Genomic DNA, 11,991 nt, shown 5'->3' with positions numbered 1-11,991 from the left:
TTTTGTATTCGCTGATGACATTTGTATTTAAAGTTTTGCAAAAGGTGGTCTATGATATGCAAATCAGGTACAAAGACAAGAAAATGATCATAAAGTTAGTACATGCATTTGATCGCTGCTGACCTACTAATGATACGTTTCAACACGGATCCAAAAATTGCTTGTACACGATTGAGAAAAACCATAACATTGGCACCAAGCCTATTTATTTATTTAACTAGGCAAGTCAGTTAAGAACAAATTCTTATTTACAATAACGACCTACCCAGCTAAACCCTAACACGTACGATGCTGGGCCAATTGTGCGCCGCCCTATGGGACTCCCAATCACAGCCGGTTATGATACAGCCTGGAATTAAAAACAGGGTCTCTAGTGATGCTTCTAGCGCCGAGATGCAGTGCCTTAGACCGCTACGCCACTCGGGAGTCCCAAATGTGCTTTGGCCAACATCTGATTCGCTGTTATGCTAAACACTCTTGCAATGTAAAGGTCGACTCTGTTGGGCAGGTTTAAATAAATGAGTGCCAGGAGTAAAGTGGGTCATATTCTGATTCAATAATCCATGCTGCCGCAGTGTTTACACCATCACATACAGTATATGCAGTTAGCCAAACCCCTTGGAATCTCAGTTGGCTAGTATTTTGAATCACATACTCGTGAGGGCACATGCAGATCTGGGACCAGGTTAATTGGTGAAAATACTTAACTTTGTACTGATTGTTTCAAGTGCATGCATTATGTAAGGTAATAGCCTATGACTTGATACAATAAAACACATTTGAAAAGCTTCAGTTGTATTTTATTCCGACAAATTTGTATCATGTCATGTAGTGTCGGTTGTATGCCAGTGCTATTGTTTCGCATTAGTGTTTCCGAGCCATTTACACGAGGTGGTGCTGTTGCTTTACTGACGGAGCCACCCACACATTACCCTGCTTTCTCAAATCTGGCTATAGAGGTCTACAGCAATGTTGTTTTCCCCTCGAATCGGCGAATGATTAGTACGGTTGTTAAATGTTTTAATGGTGACTGACCACTGTCAGACTGTGAGGATCCACCAGATCTGCAGATTCCTAGAGTGTGTTTTTCCATGCAAATGTTGAGATGATGCCTATAATCAACAATCCCCTGCACACAGCAGATGTGCACTACAACATTGTGGCTCTCAGAATACCGATTAAGAGTTGCACTCATTATCAAACAAGCAATCAAGCAAAGAATGTCTCTTACTCTGTGCCAATCTATTACTTTGAACAGATGTCCTACTTTTAGTCAATGGCATAAAGAAGATAAACCATGTATGTTCATTTGAGATCATGTATTTTTATTATGTGATCAGACAGTTGTAAAAGCTTTACAAACATTTAACTTTTCCAACAAGCAAAGATTAATATGAGACATACATGGTCAATCATTAAGACATGATATACGATTGGGATTATCTGAAAAGATAACCATGGCTGCACCTGTAAATGAATAATGATGATATGTCCATAATTTCATACTATCACATAACAAGTTGAAACATCAGCATCCTTTAAAGTATACTTTGGCATATTATTAAATTATTCAAGTTTCTTAGCAGCTTTTGATGCGGATACTTTTGAACAAGCTACATAATAAGACTATAATATAATGAAGGCTAACAATGCATATGCTTCGATTAAAATACATAAAAGCAAGATATCATTCAACAACCACTTTAAAGCAGTAGCTTTTGTAAATTAATACATTTCAAGTGACTCTCAGGAGAGAAATCTCATTGGACGTAAAATAACAGACATTTACCTCATACTGTATTCCCACACAATAGTAAAACAAGAGGTAACAACATATATGGTAGAATTAGTAACCATAGTTTCATACGAGTGCATCATATCTGTATAATGTCAATGGCTCTTTAAAACATCCTTCATAGGCGATATTTATTTGTGCACTAACAATTCAATTCTACAGTGAATTTCCTATATGTACATGTATAGGCAGTTAGGCACTGGTATGTAGGACATGCATATTACTTTCATTATAAAAGTCAGAAAAGCTTATTAAAATGTAGTCTAGATTCACAAAGGGTTGTAAACTGCAGCACTTCATGCGGGAAATGGATTGAGATCCTCCCCTCCTGAGCACTTATTGAATGCTTCAGTCCTTTTTCCCATGGCCTTTGAATGCATCCATGAAATTGAATGCCCCCATGTAGTCTCCCAAGAGGAGCCCCATCTTAGTGGGCAAAATGCTGTGAGAAGAGAACACACGTGATAAAAAGAGACAGGGGTTATTTATTCTACTTCACAGCAGCTGTAAATTATTGACCAATTTTTTCTTCTTCTCCAAACGCACAAAACCCAATAAATACAGAACAAAATAATTGAATAGTCATGTACATATACTGTACGTCATGTATATGTGCAGTAAAGCCATTCTGTGAAGAACGGCTGCACTTCAAACATCAATAATCAAACATAAAATGCCTTTATGACTGACATAAATGCTAGTGACTCCATATGATCATGCACCACATTAACTTTTACAATCATTTTTTCGGAAAAAATTACAATAGGAACCATCAAAGGCTTTGTGGTAGTGTGCAGATTTCCATACAGATTTCCATACGGAAGTAGAGCTTGATTACAATTGATACAGGAGGAATAGGAGGTGAGTCATCTCTCTCTCTCTCTCTCTCCTTCTCTTTCCTATCTTGCTCTCTCTTTCTCTCCTATCTCCCTCTCTCTCTCTGAGGTGCTCTCATTCATGGAGGGCTTCCCAGCTAAAGCCCAACTGACTAAATGTCCACCTTAGAATCCAGGTTCTTTTGTGAGTTAATCATCTATCCAATTTATGCATTTTTGGCACTTCAATCAAATTCAAGGAATACATTTTCATTAAATTAGTTGCAGTAGGTAATTAGCAATAGGATTTCTTTAAAAATGCACCATTAAGAGTGGGAGTTTTACGCCTGTGTGAAGGTACTGAAGGGCCCAGATGCAGTTTAGAATTAATGTCAGTGAATCCTTAGATAAAACAGTGTGCTCAGATTAGCAAGTGTGTGTGGGGGTGTGTGTTGAAATATTATTCCCCTCTTGCAATGGGGTCATAGTCCCACTAAAAAGTTAAACTCTGTCCCAATGTAACAGCAGAGAAGCAGTCTGCGGTAGAGAAAATGTCTGTCTACATTCTCAGTTCCTGTCTAGGCTGTGTTGTAATCACTCACGTGTTATGACCTTTCCCTACCGCCTCTGAAACCAATGCCTGTGTTTATAGTGTTTGATATGAATGATTAGCATGAACTACTATCCAAAGCATTCGTAGCACATCCTTAAACACTGAATAAACATGACATAATGGCTAGAGGTACATAGACAGTTATTTTGACATGTAATCGTGTGGTGTATGTCACCTTGTTTCTGCGAGCGTGTTCATGTTGATTGTGTGAAATAAGTACACATGGGTGGGTGTATGCGAGTTCGTGTACATGTCGGAAAGTTGTATGTGCGTGCGATCAAGTGTACTGTAAGCGTGTGTGCACTTATTTGTGTGTTTGCGTGTGCGTTTTGTGCCCACTACCCGCCTTCGACTCAGTCTCTCACGCAACCTCCTCTCTCCACTCTTTGTTTACACATGCACCTTTCCACCTAGGCAGCTGTCAGGTCAAGTATCCTCTGTGGCAGGCCTGCATTAATCACTCAGATCTCTAGAGCAATCTCTAGTGTTTAGACAAGCACCACCACAAACAACGTGTTCCAGCTCTCAATCTCTCTCACTCCACTCTCAATCTCAGTCCCTGTGATATAAGTATTTGCACTTTTGCTTATAGCCCCCACACCATTTGACACAATGAAGGCTTGCTCATCTGCATTCGTACCGGATCAATCTGCTTGGTGTCTGTCCAGTTGAGGGACAAACAACAATGTTTATGCATGCAATGCCTTTATTGACCCAACTCCCGCTTCTGCGCACACATAGGTCCCTAAACCATTCTGCTGTTTTATTTAACCACCATGTTTCTCTTTTGATGTAAAAATACTGCAATGTGGATTTGGTTGAATTGAGCCCGGTGAGTAAAATAACGCTCCCTACACTTTCAATACATTTTTGGCCTCAAAAGTTGGGTATCCGCTTGCCAAAATAAAAAAGGTGCGGTGAACTGCGTTAACGTGAGTTTACCCTTCACTACACCACTGTTCTCAGTCCACAGTGTCAACAGTTTTATCTGTTGTGTCCTCTCCATACATTTTTGTTGTGTCAACAATCTAGGTCATTGCTGAGTACAAAGGTTTGAAAGTCAGTGTTTGGGTGGATCATAATAATGCCTTAATAAATACAAATAAGTACAATTTTAAGACACATTTCAGTTGAATGCATTCAGTTGTACAACTGACTGGGTATTCCCCCTTTCCCTTCCCTTCTCTTTATGAGTCCTCAATTAGTATATTTCAAGTAGAATGGAATGTATCTGTTTTACCCCAGTAGTTGAACAAAAATGCAGAATGCTTTTGGGTACTAGTAGCAGGTAGACCCCCTACACAGGTAGATGCTGAATTTTTTGACACGTGACTGCTGTGGTTGTATAAACAAAGATATAGAAAACCTGTTTGATTACATTTAAACCTAAGAGACAACTGGGACTGGGGAGGTAGCGGCTAGGGCCCGGGGGTCCATTTAGTAAATCCTGCATAGTGTTTGGTACAGTTCTTACTTCTTGAGGGCGAGGATGAGGTAGAGGATCCGAGGCATATACAGGTACACTTGGTCAGTTTGGATAGCACGGACGATCATTTTGGCCACATAGTCAGGTTCCAGGATGGGCATGAGAACGGGCCATCTGCAGGAAGCACCCAAAACCAAACAAATAATTTCTCTCACTGATCAGCAGTTCAAAGTAATGGGCTGGCACTCTCTAGTGTGAATCTACATCTAAAAACACACTGCATGCACTGACACCTTCAAAAATGATTATCTAAGCCCCTTTTACATTTCACTTCAAATCCTTCAAAATGTTATGCCACGATGAACGTTGTACTTTGTAATCAGTTTCTGCCTTCAGTCTGCCTTCAGACATAAAACCCATAAACTTTGGAGAACAAATAAAAACCATTGTAGCAACTTGATAAAAACAGGACCTTTGTGTGGGGACTTTCAACATCACAATCTCATTCAAATCTCATCGTGATTGGTTCCTGATTTTTGTTCAGAAATTTGACAGTGTGTGTGTGTGTGTCTGAGTAACAGGATGTGGTAGGTATTGCTCTGCTCTGTGGCCAGTAAAAAGCTGAACCAAACAGCATGAATAATAAAGTGAGAAAAATGGAAGGGCCCAAAAGAGCAAGACTGAGGGACACTGGCATTTTTGTAACTCATTCTGACATCACACACACACACACACACACACACACACGCACACGCACACACACACGCACACACGCACACACACGCACACACGCACACATGCGCGCGCACCACTCAAACGGCCTTGATCACTAGCAACATCTAAGGACATGGCCCTAGGCAGTCCAGGTAGAGCTGGCTCCATGGCATCTATGGTGGTGTCACATAACTAGTAGGGCGAGGTTGCCCCGGCCTAGACAATAATTGAAGGTCATCTACACACTATGGTATACTGCCATTAATTGTATTTCCACTCCCTGGTCTAAATCATATACATTTACTGCTCAAGACAGTTACAAAGTAGAATTTCACCTCCTAGCAAAGTAAGCAGAGCAAGCATTTTGTTGCTTAGCTACACACTGCTACTACACATAGCGCAGTGCAACATTGTACATATTTCCATATTGTGTCTACAGTCGCAGCACTTCCTCTAACAGAGCTTATGGTAGCAAAATGTGTTCTGGGTATGTGTGTGTGTGTCAGAACGGTGGACCCACTTGGTGACAGCGCCGTCAAACATCCCCGTGTTAATGAAGAAGGGACACACGATGGTGGTCTTCACTCCGTTTTTCTTTGTCGCTAGCAGCTCCAGGGCCACAGACTCAGCAAAGCCCACAGCCGCAAACTTACTGGCACAGTAATCTGAGCACAGACAGAGATTAGAGGAATGGGAATGCATTACTCTGAGTGTTCACACTCACACTTTTTGTTATCACAATCTAACCAGTACATGGGTATGTGATGTTGGGTAAAATATTTATATCCCACTTTAGAGGGGTAGTGAGTGAGATGAGTATATCTAACCTGCCAGGCCGTTGACTCCAATCAGTCCAGCAGAGCTTGCGATGCTCACCAGGTGACCATGGTTACTGGCTATCATTGCAGGGAGAAACGCCTTGTAAGTCTGGGGGAAAACAGATGATCATGGTTGAGAATTACTTTGCTGGCGACATACTACGCATATAATAAAAAATACCCCATGCGCACTGATATTTGGACATGTTCTTTGTCTCTCCTTGTCTAAGTATTTTTTTATTTGATGTTTATCTTACACCTATATTGATATGAGCATGTTGTGTTACGTTTAGCGTTATTTCCATAGGCTGTTCTGGCACATCCTGCGGGCTTAGGCCATCTATCATTCCCTATGCTACTGTTTTACTCTTAGACTTGAAAAGATGGCACTGCAGATCCGCAAAACGTTCAAGAGCATCTGACTGGCTGCATCACCGCTTGGTAGGGCAACTGCAAGGCACCCATTCCGCATGGTGCTACAGAGGGTGGTGAGTACGGCACAGTACATCAATGGGCCAAGCGCCGTGCCATCCAGGACCGCCGTGCCACCCAAGCCATAGACTGTTCTCTCTGCTACCGCATGGTAAGCGGTACCAGTGCACCAAGTCTGGAACCAACAGGACCCTGAACAGCTTCAACACCCAAGCCTCCCAACCATAACCCTACCTGGACTACCTGCATTGGCCCTTTTTTAACTAACTCTCTTGCACTGACTCTATGCACACACACTGGTCTATAACCACACACACACTCACACACACTTACACTGACACCCCAACACACACATAAAATGCGCACACACGCATACTGATGCCACACACACACACACACACACACACACACACACACACACACACACACACACACACACACACACACACACACACACACACACACACACACACACACACACAAACCACATACGCTGCTGCTACTGCTCCACATACGCTGTTGCTACAGCTCAGTCTATTATCTATGTCACTTTACCCCTACCAATATGTACATGGCTACCTCAATAGTCTCGTATCCCTGCATATCGACTCGGTACTGGTACTCGCTGTATATAGCCATGTTATTGTTTTTCATTATTCACTGTGTATGTATTCCTCGTGTCACTATTTCTATTTTCTATTTCTTAAATCTTATCTTTAACTCTGCATGGTTGGAAAAGGACCCTTAAACATCTCACTGTTAGTCTACACCTGTTGTATACGAGGCATTTCACAAATAACATTTGATTTGATTTGATTTTCATTTGACTTGTCGCAGAAAAATACAAAATGTTCATGATAAAATTCCAACTCACCCAGAAGTGAGCATTGGAGTTGACCTCCATAGACTTCTCAATCAGGCTGTCGGGAGCATTCATGAACTTTGTCCCTGTGACAATGCCTGCATTGTTTATCAGGATTGTCACGTCTCCCACTTCCCTTTTCACCTGGCAATCAACACATAATATAGCATGCTGTATAAACGTAACAGGATAAGAACATAAATGGAACTGGGCCTAAATCTACCACACAGAGATCACACAGATTACCACTAATCTCTGAGAAATAAAAGGTGCTAAGTAGAACCACACAGGGTTCTTTGGTTTGTCCCCAAAGGGGAACCCTTTTTGGTGCTGGGTAGAACCCTTTGCAGAGGGTTCTTTTTTTCATATAAGCTTTATTTAACTAGGCAAGTGCGTTAAGAACAAATTCTTATTTTACAATGACAGCCTACTCCGGCCAAATCTTCCCCTAACCCAGACAGCGCTGGGCCAATTGTGCACCACCCTATGGGACTCCCGATCGAACCAGGGTCTGTGGTGATGCCTCTAGCACCGTGCCACTCAGGAGCCCTATCTATGTAGGGATACTTCAAAGAACCCCTGTATATGGTTCTACCTAGAGCCATTTTATAATCTAAAGGTTCTTCCTAGAACCGTCTGTGAAGTGTTCTGCTGAGAAACATTTTATCTATGAATGGTTCCACCAGCCTTTTTATACTTTAAAATTTAATTATTTATGACAATACATTACATATATCATAAGGCCTTTATTTGAGGGACTAATTATACCCTAACATAGTGGTGTTAGGAATCTCCTGGTTTACTAGAAACATCAGCCTGCAAATCACATTATGCTGGTTTGCAAAATGATCTGTAATTCCTATTGCAATCCAGCCAGAGTTAGGATAACCAATTGTGGAATTGTTAATCACCTGCAACCTGCATTCAGAATGACTACCAAGGTAGGGAAGATTGAATATTGAGACTACCTCAATCATCCAAACTGGAACAACAATCTCAGTAACGGATGAAATACATCCAATTACTAACAGATTGGATTATAGAAAACTGTATGTTATTTATCTATTTAACATTTATCAACCAAGTAATGTGCATGCAAAAACACAGATATTACAGTAAAACAAACAATTCTGAAAATCTCCCTGCAATAGAGCATGCTGGGAAAAATGATATATGGTTGTATGTATAGATGAAGTCGGAAGTTTACATACACTTAGGCTGGAGTCATTAAAACTCGTTTTTCAACCACTCCACAAATTTCTTGTTAACAAACTATAGTTTTGGCAAGTCGGTTAAAACATCTACTTTGTGCATGACACAAGTCATTTTTACAACAATTGTTAACATACAGATTATTTCACTTATATTTCACAGTATCACAATTCCAGTGGGTCAGAAGTTTACATACACTAAGTTGACTGTGCCTTTAAACAGCTTGGAAAATTCCAGAAAATTATGTCTTGGCTTTATAAGCTTCTGATAGGCTAATTGATCTGTATAAACAATAGTACGCAAGTATAAACACCATGGGACCACACAGCCATCATACCGCTCAGGAAGTAGACGCGTCCTATCTCCTAGAGATGAACGTACTTTGGTGCAGAAAAGTGCAAATCAATCCCAGAACAACAGCAAAGTACCTTGTGAAGATGCTGGTACAAAAGGTATCTATATCCACAGTAAAACGAGTCCTATATCAACATAACCTGAAAGGCTGCTCAGTAAGGAAGAAGCCACTTCTCCAAAAAAGCCACACTATGGTTTGCAACTACACATGGGGACAAAGCCATAACGGCTTGCAAGCTGAAGAACACCATCCCAACTGTGAAGCACAGGGGTGACAGCATCATGTTGTGGGGGTGCTTTGCTGCAGGAGGGACTGGTGCACTTCACAAAATAGATGGCATCATTAACAAGGAAAATGTTGTGGATATATTGAAGCAACATCTCAAGACATCAGTCAGGAAGTTAAAGCTTGGTCACAAATGGGTCTTCCAAATGGACAATGACCCCAAGCATACTTCCAAAGTTGTGGCAAAATGGCTTAAGGACAACAAAGTCAAGGTATTTCTGGGCAGAACTGAAAAAATGCGTGCGAGCAAGAAGGCCTACAAACCTGACTCAGTTACACCAGCTCTGTCAGAAGGAATGGGCCAAAATTCACCCAACTTATTGTGGGAAGCTTGTGGAAGGCTACCTGAAATTTGACCCAAGTTAAACAATTTAAAGGCAATGCTACCAAATACTAATTGAGTGTATGTAAACTTCTGATCCACTGGAAATGTGATGAAAGAAATAAAACCTGAAATAGATCATTCTCTCTACTATTATTCTGACATGTCACATTCTTAAAATAAAGTGGTGATCCTAACTGACCTAAAACAGGGAATATTTACTTGGATTACATTTCAGGAATTGTGAAAAACTGAGTTTAAATGTATTTGGCTGAAGTGTATGTAAACTTCCAACAACTGTATAACCTTTCTTGCCCATCAAAGAGTCATCAAAGGTCCCCTTCTTCCAAAAACGGTTCTTAGGATGTTAAAGGTTCTAGGTATAACCCCATCCCTCCACAAAAAACTCCTTTAGAACCCTTTTTTATGAGAGTGTAGCAGAGTATGACTGTGATCTCCAGTATCTAACCAATACCTATGCACTGGATCACAGTATGGGAATATTGTGGGATTGGAGCTGTAATCATGAGGTGGACCTGAACAGAGCAGACATGGAATGTGTGGGAGTCTTTCAACATTTGTTCCCAAAGCATGAAGGCCCTTTGAGTTGTTGTACCTTATAATAGACATTGGGTTGATCAATTATTTATGTAAATATCTTCCCTCTCAAATACATTTGCATGCTTTCCGGAAGGAGCTTTGCAGTGCGGTGTATTTGCAACAGCTCAAATTACAACTTCGAAGATCAGTGTACAGTATGTTTTGAAAAATAAGGTACTGTAGCCTGTCAAAAATACTACAGACCTTCAAACTATTACCTGCTGTAGTAAAGTGGTAGAACATGGGTGATAACATCCATACCTGGCCAGGTATATAGACCATATACCTGACCAGGTGGCATAAAACCCACCTGGTCAGCCACTGAGTACACCTCTGCCTTGTTGCTGCAGTCACAGATGTATGAGTGGACTCTGGCCGCGCCCTTTTGCTTCACCAGTCGAACCGTTTCCTTGTTGCCATCCTGGCTAATGTCCCACAGCACCAGCGTTACGCCCATGGAGGCGAACTCAAGCGCCATCAGCCTGCCGATGCCGCTACCCGCCCCTGTGATGAGGATAGTTTCTCCCGCAACGCTCTTCTTCCGCGAAGGGATGAAGAGTTTTACAAGTGCCTCCAAGTTATAATATATGGACAAGGCCAGCACCTGTAGCGTCTCCAGAGCGAAGTTCATCTTAAAGATTAGTAGAGTACCTATCAAACCGCATGAATTAAAGTTGAGTTAAAAATTAAAATTATGCGTTATACATAGGCTATAATCTATTCTGGTGGTATGGTTAATGGAAAAACAACTCTCTCTTTTCCCAAAACGATATAGCATTGTCAGGTCTGTTGTTAGCCTATGGGTTTCCATAGGCCTTATTCTGAATTAATAAAGGTAAAAACCATTACAATTGATTACTTTATTTCCCCTCTATGTTGATTGTTTTATTTTCCTCGATCTTCAATGTCAGAATCGGTTTAGAATAAGAACACTAATAAGGATGATAGCATGTCGACAAAATATTACGTTTTCTAATTCAGTTGATATCTTCAAATATGGCTACACAGCGTTTAACTTACCCCTTTCCTACGAGAACAAGTCTTAGAAACCTATATCGAGCATCAAAGTAAACACAAATAATAGCGCTTATCCTATTATAGGATTACTTTTCCGACCTTTGCACAATGAGGTAGTAGGGACCGACACCGTGTTAACCTCGAGACAAAGTTCAATTCTATATCGTAGTGCAGGCTATGGCTTTAACCGCACACAGGCAGGGCGCGTCTCCTATGAACCATTTGCTCAGCATTCTCTATGTGATGAGTTGATGGAAGTAGCCTATATTAGAAACGGCCCGTTTAATCAGTTGTCATTCAGTTTAATATAAAGATACGCTTACCTTAATCTATAGGCTAAATATTGGTTCCCTTTCTTCAAACACTTTGTCTGTGTTCTGCGCGCTAAACGTATCCAAATCGGCACAGCCAGTCGCGGCTACCTATTAACTTTGACCTAGTAAGAGGCATTGTGGGGAGACGACGATTTTACTACAAGCGACTCATTGGTGCGACTCATTGGTAAAAAATAACCCATGATGATGCCCTGTGCTGACGACAAACAATAATTCATGCATTAGAAAATCAGTGTATAGCTACGGTCAAAAGGAACCGCTGTCCACCGTCCACCTCAAATCCGTGGTCCACTCAATCTTGTAGCCAATGTTAGTCCATGTTGCAAAATTGTATCACCCGTCCACCTCTCTCTCACACACACACTTTACCATTCAACTTATTTTGACAAT

General features: G+C 41.1%; 1 protein-coding gene across 2 annotated transcripts; it reads right to left on the bottom strand.

Annotated features, from left to right (window-relative positions):
- Window positions 1-1,304: 1,304 nt before the first annotated feature.
- On the bottom strand, window positions 1,305-11,712 carry sdr16c5b (short chain dehydrogenase/reductase family 16C, member 5b). Of its 2 annotated transcripts, none has more exons than XM_020494638.2 (7): window positions 11,590-11,712; window positions 10,560-10,900; window positions 7,488-7,619; window positions 6,191-6,290; window positions 5,884-6,028; window positions 4,698-4,823; window positions 1,305-2,237 (listed from the first exon to the last, which is right to left on the bottom strand). In XM_020494638.2, exons 2-7 carry the CDS (start codon window positions 10,878-10,880, stop codon window positions 2,144-2,146), a joined length of 918 nt encoding a protein of 305 aa, XP_020350227.1. In that variant the 5' UTR covers window positions 10,881-10,900; window positions 11,590-11,712; the 3' UTR covers window positions 1,305-2,143. The 2 variants fall into 2 exon arrangements, with proteins under 2 accessions (XP_020350227.1, XP_020350226.1); XM_020494637.2 differs by lacking the exon at window positions 11,590-11,712 and adding an exon at window positions 11,270-11,406.
- Window positions 11,713-11,991: the final 279 nt, after the last annotated feature.

The sequence above is a fragment of the Oncorhynchus kisutch genome, linkage group LG11, assembly GCF_002021735.2.
Source record: "Oncorhynchus kisutch isolate 150728-3 linkage group LG11, Okis_V2, whole genome shotgun sequence".
Classification (NCBI taxonomy): domain Eukaryota; kingdom Metazoa; phylum Chordata; class Actinopteri; order Salmoniformes; family Salmonidae; genus Oncorhynchus; species Oncorhynchus kisutch.
This window is presented reverse-complemented; position numbering and strand designations above follow the sequence as displayed.

Bases quoted from the DNA above. Each gene is read 5' to 3' on its own strand.
- sdr16c5b (XM_020494638.2), bottom strand. From the start codon at position 10,880: ATGAACTTCGCTCTGGAGACGCTACAGGTGCTGGCCTTGTCCATATAT. The intron at 4,824-5,883 runs GTGGGTCCACCG...TGCTTCCTGCAG, and splicing joins TTTGACGGCGCTGTCACCAA to ATGGCCCGTTCTCATGCCCA. The intron at 2,238-4,697 runs GTAAGAACTGTA...CTCTTCTCACAG, and splicing joins CTCATCCTCGCCCTCAAGAA to CATTTTGCCCACTAAGATGG.